This window comes from Strongylocentrotus purpuratus, unplaced genomic scaffold (assembly GCF_000002235.5).
Source record: "Strongylocentrotus purpuratus isolate Spur 01 unplaced genomic scaffold, Spur_5.0 spur5_scaffold_11, whole genome shotgun sequence".
NCBI classification, from domain to species: Eukaryota; Metazoa; Echinodermata; class Echinoidea; order Camarodonta; family Strongylocentrotidae; genus Strongylocentrotus; species Strongylocentrotus purpuratus.
The window spans coordinates 15019343-15032526 of NW_022145596.1; the positions used below are offsets into that span (position 1 = coordinate 15019343).

At 36.3% G+C, this 13184-nt stretch overlaps 1 protein-coding gene across 1 annotated transcript in view; it reads right to left on the reverse strand.

Moving 5' to 3' along the window:
• LOC100889222 overlaps window positions 1-12437 on the reverse strand; it is a 30691-nt gene extending 18254 nt beyond the window's left edge. Inside the window, exon 1 of the mRNA XM_003726754.3 lies at window positions 11494-12437. Within this exon, the coding sequence (XP_003726802.2) occupies window positions 11494-11750 (257 nt within the window). The 5' untranslated portion in view covers window positions 11751-12437. The remainder of the gene's footprint in view (window positions 1-11493) is intronic.
• Between the last annotated feature and the right edge of the window lie 747 nt (window positions 12438-13184).

Sequence of the window (13184 nt, forward strand, 5' to 3'; positions counted from 1 at the left end):
ACAAAAGGATGTTACAAGGAAATGAAGAATTAATTAAATATGTATATATGCAATGATGAAACTATCACTTAATACTTTACATGAAATCAAATGATTCTGTTGGCTTACCAATATTCCAGACTGTGTTTATGCGAAACTGTCTACTGTTCTACGAGTATTGAATCCCCCTCCAAGCAAAACGGACAAAAAACCCTGAAAACTCCACCTCCAATAGACGGTGTTCCTATCATGCCCAAAGACATGTAAATACTACAGGTCTACAAACTCTGTTCTACTTTACCAGCCCACTTCTTGCTTGCTAATGCCAAGTCGAGCTTCAATAATTGAATAATTCATATTTCATCGCGTTTTCACAAAGAACAACAATCATTGTCTACATGCTCGCCATTCAACACCACAACAATACACCATTGGTATGCTCCCTATCATACCCCCCCCCCTCTCTCTCTCTCTCTCTCTCTCTCTCTCTCTCTCTCTCTCTCTCTCTCTCGCTTTCACAAACAAGTAGTTTCGATGTTAGAGGCATGCTGGGTTCTGTACTTTCAAACCCGGTTTCCTAGGGTGATGATTATGGAGTCAACATGGTTGGAATGAAAAGCGAAACAAGCTCAGATCGATCTCACCCCTGGATGTATACAAAGCTGGAGCTAATTTGTTATGCCAATCCAAAGCATAGTTGTGATCATAAACCTCGTACTTTGTACAAGGTATGTACACAAATCACAACATTCCGTTTCGACTATTCATTTATAACCTGCTTTGAGTCTTCTTTTGTAAACATTCGTACATGGATGATAACCTATCAGTGACTGGCGATTTTATTTCCATAAATTAAAGCGATAATATAGGATTTGATTTGATTTGATTTGCATGGGATTTGGAACTTCAAATGACACCATAAATACAACAATCCAAGATACAACTTACAAGATGATTTTCGTTATGCAAAGAGGTGAGTTTTTATTAAAATAAACGACCATTTTCCCTCTTGGTAGCAATATGCAATGGAATGAATCACTTAGAAACTCAGACAGAAGCTTTCAAAAGTAAAGCATAGCAAGTTTTCTATTTAATAGTAAGGACAAATATGGTACTGTTTTCTGAAGATTAAAAGTATAATGACCCTTCAATGTTTGTGTGTGTCTCTCTCTCCCTTTCTCGTGCTGACTACATGATAATGCATAGTTGGTGTATCGTGTAAGAAGAGATATTCATTCCGTATTTTTTCATGTGACTGCTCAATATAATTTGTTTGTTTTTTGTTTTTTTTCCATCTTTATTTCACAATTCACAAGTTTTACATGTCAAGAAAATAATTACATGCATGAAACATCAAAATTAAATCAATCATAAAATATGCAAATATAGAAAACAAACATTCAGTACAGGAGAGATTAAAAAAAAATGAACACCTACTTTTTCAGTCTCTAAACACTTGCCATTTTTTCTCATGGAATTCGAGACGATTCTTTTTGAAAGCAATAATACGTTCTGTTCTTTCTAAATGTCTAACAGAAACTAGGAAAGGCTGAAACTTGGGAATCGTGTTCTTTATCTTACAAGAGAAAATGAAATATTTAGCATGGAGTATAACTGTGTTTACTAAATAAAAATTATTAATCATTAAAGTCCCAAAGCAAATTTCTTCCTCAGAGAACATGTTTTGTCGAAATTGTTTATCTTTAAGCCAAGAAAATATTTCGTTCCAGAATTTACACACAATCTCACACTTTAAAAAGAGATGTAATAAGGTTTGTGGATAGGTTTCACAGAAATTACAATCAGGAGATTCATGAATCCCCATTTTACATAGCAAATATTCAGTCGCAATTTTCCTGTGAATGAACTTAAATTGGAAATTTCTCATTTTATTTTCATTTGAAGATTTGTAAATCAAAGAGAAACGATTTTTCCATATTAACGAGCTGTTCAAATCAACTGATAAATCAGATTGCCATTTATTTTGGTGATCTGTTTCTGATATTGAAATTGTATGTTTTTTCAAAAAAAGAAGGTAACATAATTTTGAAACTTTTTTCAGTCTTAGGAAGTCATTCAAAAGAATATCGCTTGCATTCAACAACAATAAAACATCATGTTTACAGTCACCATGCTTTATAGTATCTTTCCAATTCTTAGGAATGGCAGCTAATATTGAAAAATAGGTTAGAAATGAATCTGAACCATACTTCTGTAACACTTGATCAAACGGTATAAAGGACCCATCATGGTTTAATATATCTTTTATATATATCATATTTTCTTTAAACCACCTTTCAACAAAAATCGGTTTACCATCAATCAAAATGTGAGAGTTAAACCATAAGGGTTGTGAAATGATTTCTTTAAACTTAACTGGATTATAGTACTTGTAATGACACCACGCAGTAAGAACATCCTTCCAAAATGGATCTATGTTTTCATTAAAAACCATGTGCTTTGAACAAATATTCCACTTAAAAAAGTGGTCTCCGCCAAACTTTTTGAGAGATGATTTCAAAAAGATTTTCCATTTACTTTCATTTTGATAATCAAGGTATAATAATATAATAATATAATAACAATATAATTTGTTAATGAACATCAGCACCAGCCCAGCCCCCCCCCCCCGCCGCCATTCTTCCCCAGCCATCCTGTTATGGACGAAACATCCTATAGATTGGACTCCTTTTGAGGGCTCTGTCTTATAAAAACTTACTTCAAAAGCTTTTTCCTAGTCGAAATTAGGCCACAGCCCTAATCACCTTTGAAATTTGCGACATCCACTTTGCTCTTTACCTGGAGCGGGCAACATGTAATGGATTTCCTAAGTAACTCCTCAATCTACAATGATCTAGGAATATACATGTACTGTATTGCCGCTATCACCGCGGTGGTATCCTATAACGAAATGATGGGGTAGCCTTTGGGATTGTATATTATAACCCCCGCCAAATGAAATCATCAATCAGCGCACTTTAAGAGCTTTCCGTGATTAATTCTGTTTTTATCACGTGTGCCCCACGTGATGATAATCATCAATCTACCTGTCTGTAAAAAGGGGGCTTTAAATATCGCCAGGTAACCGCATTCTACGTCAGAGCAAATACATGTGACACAAAGAGGTATATTTGTGGAGCTATTTTCGATTTTTGAAAATCACAATCAGTCTGCTTTATCGGGGTGTTAGGGAGATATACACGATTGCAGAGAAAAACTGAGCGAGATTTTCTACATGACGTTCTACTTTTCACTAACTTCAATGTCTCCCTTTCAAATTACTGCAGCTCTCAGGGGCGTCAGGGGGATCAAATTCATAATTGAACATTTCCAAAAATATTAAAAATAATAACAACCAAATAAAAGGTCATCACATTATTTTATTTCCGTCAAGAAGGAATGGGTTGCATCCCTCCCCCATCTTTTGTCAAAAACTCAAAACAAGAAAATGGGTCAGCAAATTATGTAATTATCCGACAGCCTATACAAAATGTTGAGCCCCCACCCTTCTAGCGACGCCCCTGGGGCTGTGGTAGTTCTGCATTTTATACCGATTCCGTTGCAGCTCTTCCAAACTGAGAGAAATAGAAGGGGGCAGAATACATTATGAAGGGGTCCAGAAAGAGCCTAAAATGGGAAGCAGTACAACATTATAGTAAAAGAGATGAAACACTGTCAAGAAATAATGATTGAATTATGTTCAACAGTCAGGAGCTCACAAAAGCCGCCTATGTGGAATATTAATACCTCATAAGTATATGTTCACTGGTACTTGCATCGCATATGATATCGATACATGTAAGCCCTTTCTGTATTTTAAAGTCAAGTGTAATTTTCTCCGCAGCGGGGATTTGTAACTATGGGTAAATATTTGAAATGATCTCAAGTAGACATTTTTGACGGTTTTTGTTAAAGGCAAATTTGAAATGATGCCAACTCCATGTGTGACAAAGAAACTGTGGTAGTCGAGTGGCGGTCTACGTCATATACCTATTGAAATATGCCCAAGCAGGGGCGTAGCATGGGTCTAGTTATGGGGTAGGGGCGGTGCATTGGTGTCAGGGGGGCACCCGAATTTTTATGGAGGTAATAATGTAAGGTAACAATTTCGTTGAGTTATAGTGTAAGTGTGTAGGGCTGCTATAATCTTCCTTTCACGTTGCTTTCCCTTTATTTCATCCTCATTATTTTCTGTTTCCTATTCAGCTAGGGGCCACCCCCTCCCTCCCCCGAGCTACGCCACTGTGCCAAAGCAAGACAGAACAAGGTCGGAATTTTAAGGAGAGGAGGGGTTACTGTCGGTTTACTTGGACTTTGGAGTAGAAAAGTAAAGACAAGCAGCTTACATGTGTGAATTTCCGAGTCATTATAATTATGTACACCCTACATTCGCAATAGCTCCATTAAATCTATAGGGACTATACCTTCTACACAAATGTAAGGAAGAAATATTTGTTTGTTCGCGCATTCAAGATCTCATTCTGAAAACAGCAACTTCACAAGTTTAAGGGGTACGCACCCCCCCCCCCCCCCCCCCATTGCATACCCGATACATTCTCTTGTCATTATATTTATCTCCTTCTTCATCTTTCTCTCTCTCTCTCCCTCTCTCATTCTTCTCTTTCTCTCTCTCTTTCTCTCTCTCTCTCTCTCTCTCTCTCTCTCTCTCATCTCTCTCTCTCTCTCTCTCTCTCTCTCTCTCTCTCTCTCTCTCTCTCTCTCTCTATCTCTCTCTCTTCTGCTCCTGCAACCCAGCAGCGTGCATCTAGCAACCTTTGGTCGAAACAAAGCAAACACAAATATTATAATGTCTCGAGATTCACTATTATGATTATGCACACACAGTATACGGGGAAAAGACTCGCAGAAGGAAGAGACAAACCACTACAAAAAAAATGAAGAATCAATAGACTTCCACGTGCACATTCAGGAACTGCATCTATCATGCATAAAATATGCCGTATGTACATTTGTAAAATGTACTGGTATATAATGCCATTATCAATTCTAATTCCATTTCAAGATACTATTAATCATTATATTCATGACTAATAAGACTACCATCGAATCTTTTTTCCATTCTGATTATACAAATAGCGCAACATCAACCGAAATTAGTGGAAGTCTGATTGAAAAGTTGTATTCTGTGGAGCAAACTCATGATTAATATTCATAAATGTGGTGTATTGGAATGGCTTATTTTAATACGTCGATCCTTTTCTTTGTTTTCCGTACGAGATTATAATGATGAGAAAGATGTGTAAACGGTACTATCATCCACTTATCAATAAAAAATTCTTCAATCATAGACATACAAATCAAATATTTAGTACCTAAAACGAGAAAGGAGTATTTTATACGTTATCAAATTTTCAGAATATGATATCATAAAATCGTAGAACGAGGAAGAAAGTACATGAAATAACTTCCGAGTATTGCACAATGTTTTTTTAATGAGAGTAGCCAAAAGGAAATCACACAATCCTTCTCAGAAGTTATACGGCATAGAGGGATGACATAAAATCATAATTCTAATCATTTCACTAGATTATTTTCAAAAGGATAAAGCAAAACTTACCTTGGAATGTGTATATATCTCGAGGGTTTGCGTGCGACAATTTTTGAAAAGTGTTCCTAATCACAATTGTAACCAAAAGCAACAAATCTAACTCATGTCAATCCGTCTTAAGCATGTTATTGCTAGTAAATGGAGAAAATCCGTTTTGGTTTTGGTCGAGTAAACACAATATGCAGTTGTAGCAGCCTTTTTACACGGTATACATCGTCTTCTATGGAAGATGAATAGTCTGAAGCATTAGCAATGTGTCCTCCGAATTCCTTCACCATTAGTAATTGGGGGTAACCCAAGAACGATGATCAAAATGAATATGGTGTTCTACCGACTGAGCTACATCTGAGTCACTGCTTGTCTATTTGTATAGTGAGTTTCTACCCTCCAAATATACACGCGAATTTAGTTTATTTCTGTGTATTTACAAGTCCAACATACTGTATGAAAATGTGGGCGTGAAGCTCTTTTGATGAGAAAATGATTCATTTGCAATTGGCCTTCTCGTTGCGGGCGACACTTTGAAAGTGGGCCAGTACATTGTGGTGGTGACAAATTTAATCACGTGACATGCTCGGTATCGATTTTGTAGAAACCGAGACCTAATGATTAAGTGGTTTGTTTTTCACAGAACTGTCATGTGATAATAATTAATGAGGATGCGCTTTATTAATTGAGTGCCAAGTTGTGTTTATCATTTAAGTTTTATGAGAGCCTATAATAAAATGTATACATAAAATATCATCTGATTGGATCTTTATATTGGAGTATTGGTTATTTCTAGAAAATGCAGAAGAAACATAATGGCTTTATTAAGGGTACTATGTCCCTTTTGCAGCCAACCTCAAATGCTGTAGAACTTTGCAGGAATTATGAATATGTCATGTATGTCCTATCTGTGAAATTTAAACGTTAGCAGTGTCCTCATATTCAAATTATGCAAGGAAACCCGTTTACTTGCTAGACTTCACTGTCAGACACTATTGAGTGACTGACTGGCTTTTCTTCTTCTTTGGTAATAGCATACATGAAAAGAGTTGTAAAGGGTACATGAGCATTTGTCTACATCAATAACCCACTTCTTGTGATGGCCAAGAATAAACTGATTGAATCTTTGCGCAGCATAAAACGTATGACCATTCGGTACAATTGTCTGAAAATCAATACTATTACTTTTGGGCTCTATAGCTCTAAATTCGATGTGACAACTAATAGTCGTTATTTTCCCACTTGAAGACATTTTCAAGCCCCACCTTTTTTAGGGAAGTTCTAAATTAGTATTATCTTTCAAATGCAGTTGGAATTTAACTTTTTCATCTTTTTGGCCTGCAAATGGGACATAGTACCTTTAATATGATCATAAAGCAGATAGACTCAACTACGTAAACTATACTGTCTTGAAACTGAACGTTTGTGCTCAATAAAACTCATGCTATGGTACTTACCCATTAAAATTAAAGATCTGAAATCGTATGACGCCAACTATGATCAATTTTTCACAATGGGCAGCAAGTTAGACAGAAAAGGGCCCTAATCAATGTGTTAACCATCACTTTGCCATGCTAACTGTATAATGTACAATTAATTGGGAACTAATAATTAAGGCCATATAATTGTACTTACAACTCAACTATAATGGAAAAAAAACTTTGAAATAGAAGGCATATACCTTTCCGAAAGAAAATCAACGAACATTTGGGGGGACTTTTGGGGGCCCCATAATGACTTTCATTTGGAGCCTTGGAGGACACCCATCCATCCATGCGGAATTTAGTAATAGTGCTTTCTACCATGTCCGTTTACCCTCATTCAATAAGACGAAAATATCCCATAGCAATAAATGGAATAATTAGCTCTAATCATACATTATCATCCGAGGCATCGTTCCCAGAAATCCTGGCGAAGTGGCGATGTCGAACAATAAGGGCGAAGAGAAGGGTTGCATAGTTATTATACACAGTTAATCGTGGTTAATATTATCGGGAAAAAGGGCAATTGTCCCAAAGACCAATGCCCCCCCCCCATGTCGACTCTCCCACCATTCATGATCATGGATATAGCTAGTAAACACAAAAATACATTTCGTGGAGCAATAATAATTGTACGTCGCATCATGATGTACAAGTCTGCCGACAGATGGCGCCAATACCATTTAAACATAAAATGCATCATTGGTAATCAACAACGAGCGGATGAAATCTGACGAATATAAAAACAGAATTTCAATACCATAAGCACTTTGAGAATTCTTTACCCATTGGTATATTTGGACTTAGTCGTGGGCATTTTGCATTCCATACCGAATTAGGGGACCAATGACGAATGGACAATGGAAAAATTGACAGGATCAATAAAGTAGTTGACTGGGCTTTCCTGAAAAGTTTTGAGAAAGGGGTCGATTATCAAATTTTGTAAGGGATAAATGATATTGATTTTCAGTAAGAACGAGCTTTTTTTATCAGTAATTAACGCAAAACGAATAACCCTAAAATCACAAATATAAAAAAACACAAAGGAGTATCGTAAAAGTATTTTCATGACGTTGACACCAATCTTGATTCCATGCTTACATGAACTGATCATATTTTCAAAAATGAAGTTCATCCAATTTAAACTATTTAGGCCTACTCACTTTACTGGACTATCATCGACAATAGATACACTACCGGATTACATTGTACATACGGTCTCTGATTGCCTCGAAACTTATTCTGTACAATGTACATCATCATAACTGGTTTGGGTGATACGAAACATAAGCACACTTGAGTCAATGCCATGCACTATCATAATATTTACATAGAGAGCTTTTGCAATGATTCTATTCGAAATAATATTCGACCTCAAATAACTCTATTCAATACCTCTTAAAAAATATCTTCTGATCAACGGTTCAGCAAAAGGTTGGAATTTGAGGAAAACAAAACAGTCCGCAGAAAAGATCGACTGTTACAACTTTTGACCTGTCTGGCGCATAAAGCGTGACCTGCACGACTTCGCCCATCCGCTTTGCTTGTGATGCTCTAAAGATTGATTTATCATATTTTCCTGAGTTTATTTATTTAATACAGCATGATGAAATACTAAAATATGTTTTCTTTCCTTGTAGGATAACCGATGAAATATATTTGCTTTCCAATGTTATATTTTCCTTCCAAATATTTTGAAAATAATGGTGTCGAGAACAACTGTTGCAATATAATTGTAACATGAAAAAATCTGAAAAATTATTTCAATTGCAGGGAGCCTCTTCAGAAACTGTTTGCTATCTATTCCAAATAATATCACACAAAATAGCGAATTTTAATGATAAGCCTATCCCCTGAAACATGAATTGGATGTTATGAGGAAAGAAAAAAAAATTCTTGCAAAACTATATCAAAAGTTTCTTCTCGTCTTGTATGTTTTAGCATCCAGATCCTTTTATTTGCTTTTTCTTTTTTGAAAATCTCGGCCGGTTTTAGATTCTTAATTATATTCTAAAAATATGAAAATAAGTTTTAATCGTAACTGAATGTAAGCGCCCGAGAAAAACCCAGCACAACCTATACTAATTTGTAACATGACAGAACAACCTTGAAGTCAAGTCTATAAACTTCATGTTGAGTTAGTGTCCCAATGTTGGTATAATACTTATCAGTTCTGTAGTATTTCCTTCCCCCTAAAACAACTATGTTTCAGATGACTTCAACCAAAAGGTACATAGTTCAAGTGATAAGTCATCATGTTCTTTTTGTTTGTAAACTAAGCTATTTAAAGATCATTATCTGGACTTGTCAACAATAATTAATCTATTCATTCATGCATTACTCATCACTGGAAAACGCTAATTAATTTGGTCCACCTATTTACTAATTAATCTTCCAAAATCTCATCCTATCCTCAATTCCTCATCACATAATTATGTTTGTCATCGTGAATTCCAAATAAACATTCCAACACAACTATATGTATTGGCAAATGTCTTTAAAAGAAACGACAATCTAATCACATGGAAATTCTGTGTATATAGTTATTGCGTGATATTTTAAGAAAAGCATAATTATACAAAAGACATTAAACCATGTTACAGAATATCGTGGAAAGATATAAAAACTAACAGAGAAATGCTGCAAAATATGGCAAAGCTAAAACAAAACATCCTGATAGGAATGGTCAAAGAAAGAAAGGCAAAACAGAAAGTACCAGATTAAGATGGAAAACCAGGAACAATAAAGGTACTATGTCCCATTTGCAGGCCAACAAAATGAAAAGGTTAAATTCCAACGGCATTATAATTTTGAAAGATAATACTAATTTAGAAGTTCCCTTATTCAACTGCAAGAGTGTATGCCAGAAAACAGAGAATTTGGTGTGGAAAATATTTCAATCAACTCCCGAACTGGGATATACCTTCAATAATATTGACAGATATAGATCAGATTGTATTGACAGATAAATAAGTTAAAATCATATGACGTTCGGTATATTTGTTTCTGTCTCTCCGGGTCCCTGGTACATTATGTTTAGCCACAAACACTGACACTATCTTTACAAGGGAACCTCCCTCCAATGGTTTGATATAACCGGGCCAGTTTTGATTGATGTTTATTCGTTTAACTTTTGAACTGTAAAGGAAAATACAAAACGAACTGATGCAAACGAATGCGACTCTGTAGTAGGTTGCGACTCTGTAGTAGGTCGTAGTTAAAGAAAATTCACTGATGTCTTGTGCAGAGCAAGGGAAGTGAGTGTTTTGGGAATTTAAAGCTCACTTGAGAGGGATAAAAAATACAGAGGTCACGGCACTTGATATGGATCTCATGCACGTCATCGACTGGGAATGCCGTGAAAAAACATCCATATGACGAAAATATGAATGACATTGGCTTGAATATGAATGACATTTGCTTGAAAGCATCAGTAAAAACATACTCGGTGAAACATTTTAGTGCAAACGTGATGATGATATTTTGTTCAAGGCAAAGAGTGTTGATGAGTGGCTTTTGTTTTTGTTGTTTGTTTAGGGGTGATATTGCACACAATCAATTTGTTGTTACCAATGTGCTCTCAAGATGTATAGAAGTGAAAATACGTGTTGGGGGATTCTTAATTAATTATTAGTGATCACTTCATCTGGAGTGAAAACAATGGAAGCCACTCTCAAAAGATTTAATTTATCAACAACTATTTTAGCTAGTGTGGATTCTACTATACATTGGAGTGGATTCAACCACTATGGCATGCCTCTGTCCAAAGGAAGTGATCTTTATAATAGTTGTAGTTCCATTCCTCTGTTTTGGGAATGGCTTCGCATCTTGAAACTGAAAAAATAACACCAACAACATTGGACGAGCGTGCATGCGATATAAAATAATATAAAAATAAATGCTTTTCGGAAACGTTAGAAAATGTGTTCCACTCCAACTTGGTAAAACTTTTCTTAAAACATCCTTGTAACGTACTGGTGAGGAAAAGTGAAGGCAACTACGTTCTCCAAAGAGGAACTATATTTACACTTTTGTGGAAGAACGAGGAAAGGATTTCTATGCGTTTAGAATGGAATTCCACTAGGGGGTCAGTGGATATTTTATTACATGGAGGCCATTGGAGTGACACAAAGGCGAGGATGATTGTGTTTACTTCGTGAGAGTAAGTCAAACGCTCTATATTTATTTTCGTCCTTCTGCAATCACGAATTTCCTTCAGAACGTGTAAAGCATCATCTTCTAATTGCAGACAAGGTCTACAGTCAATAACAGAGGAACAAAAAAGCAGGTATGCGCATTATTGAGCATGAACACAAACTGTGCAAAAACACGATAATGGGTTATTCGCATTGTGCAAAAATTGAGATGAAAATAGTTGCGGATTTAATGGCTTCAGAGTTCGGAGTCAGGTTAAACAACAAAGTACATGTATTGTTGGCTTGGATAGAGAATCTGTTGATGGTAGATAAATCTTACCGGCTTGTACTTGTTGAGGCAGCATAGCGAATGACCCAGGTAGTGAACATCCCAGTCATCACAGCTATGAGTCCATAGAGAGCGTAGTACGACTCGAACATGTCGCCGAGCAGACAGACCCGATACACTGTGCCGCCGCCTTGCATTTTGTATTTGCCCCTGCTATCTTCATCTTCGATTGGAAACCTAGTAACATCTGTTACGTTCTGGCTAGACGCACTTTCAGGAGGTTTCTCCTTTTCTCCCGCCACCGACATGTTGGAGCAGGGTTTGCAATCGCAGACGACAGGGTGACTGATTGGGCTATCGGTTGCACGTTTGTTGCGATCGCTCGGAGTGTACTTCCGCAAACATGATCACGAAGGTGTTTAGCATGGATCCAGTGTTATGAATATGAACATTAGACGGTAGGCCAAGCACAATATCACAATTTCAGCATACATACTATCCTGCCCACTTGAAGACTGACCAAAAAATGACTGGGCATTAGACTGACCATGCAACTCATCAACGACGTGATACTTTGTACTCAATCAAATATTGATTAACCACCGATCAAACAAAACTGATGTCACAGTGAGAAAACAAAACATTTCCCCAAGATTAGCTTTTCAAGATCAAGAATACATTATCTCTTCAGCAGCGTTCCCTGGATACCGCGATGCACATAGTAGTCCCAGAGCCCGATGTGACAGTACTGCCAAAAGTACTGTGTACACGACTTCAATTTGTAGTATTCTGATCGTGTAAATACAACTTTACAATCGACCTTTAGATTCTGGGCAACAAAAGCACTATTGTAACTTCGCCAGGAATTTTGATAGTATGAAAGGACGTGATGGGGGTGTGTTTACACGGGCCTGGAATTGTCATGATTGAAGTGTTAATAACAAGTGGTGAGGAAGTTGCTGCCCCAGCAAAAAAATGGAAACAAAAATAAAACCCCACAAAATTTGCACAAAAGTTTATGCACACAACTTTCAAAGCAAAGAAACAGAGACAACACATCATTCTGCCAAAAACATGATTTTGGCTGAATTCCAACATGTCTCGACATTATTTTCACCGCAGAGTGCACGAAAAACACTGACTTTTGTAGTACGTCACGGTTAGAACTTCTCAAATGTATATATAGCTCATTAAAAAAAGCTCACAAACTAATGAAAACAACAAATATATAACATTCTATAGAGTGCCAGTTTTAATGAACTCTTTTTGTAAAATTTAATTGTATTATTCTTGCTACCGACAGCCGTTTTATGGACTGTAACATTGATAATAAAATATATTTTGTAGAAGGTCAAAGAAAGTTGAGCAGACGGATATACTCATGATCTATTCTTCACAAACTCCGATTAGCATTAGAAACAGGTCAATCTTTCTCTGACGTAAAAACAAAGTTACCTTCTTAGATTTTGTTGTTACATTTATTCTTTCTTCATCATAACCATTCTCTATTCCGTCCCTCCGAAAGCGAAATGGGACGGGGGGGGGGGGGGAGGGGTGCTATTTAACTTTTGTATTTCAATACTTTGATTCTATCTATCCATTAAGTATTCTTTCATTTTTAAATAATTTTTTCCATCATGCAGTAGTATCAATACTTAATTTCACTGCTGTTAATATAACACATCCGTTTATGATTGTGGTGTTTTCATTGTGTATAATTTCCAAAGGTTATACTCTAAAGA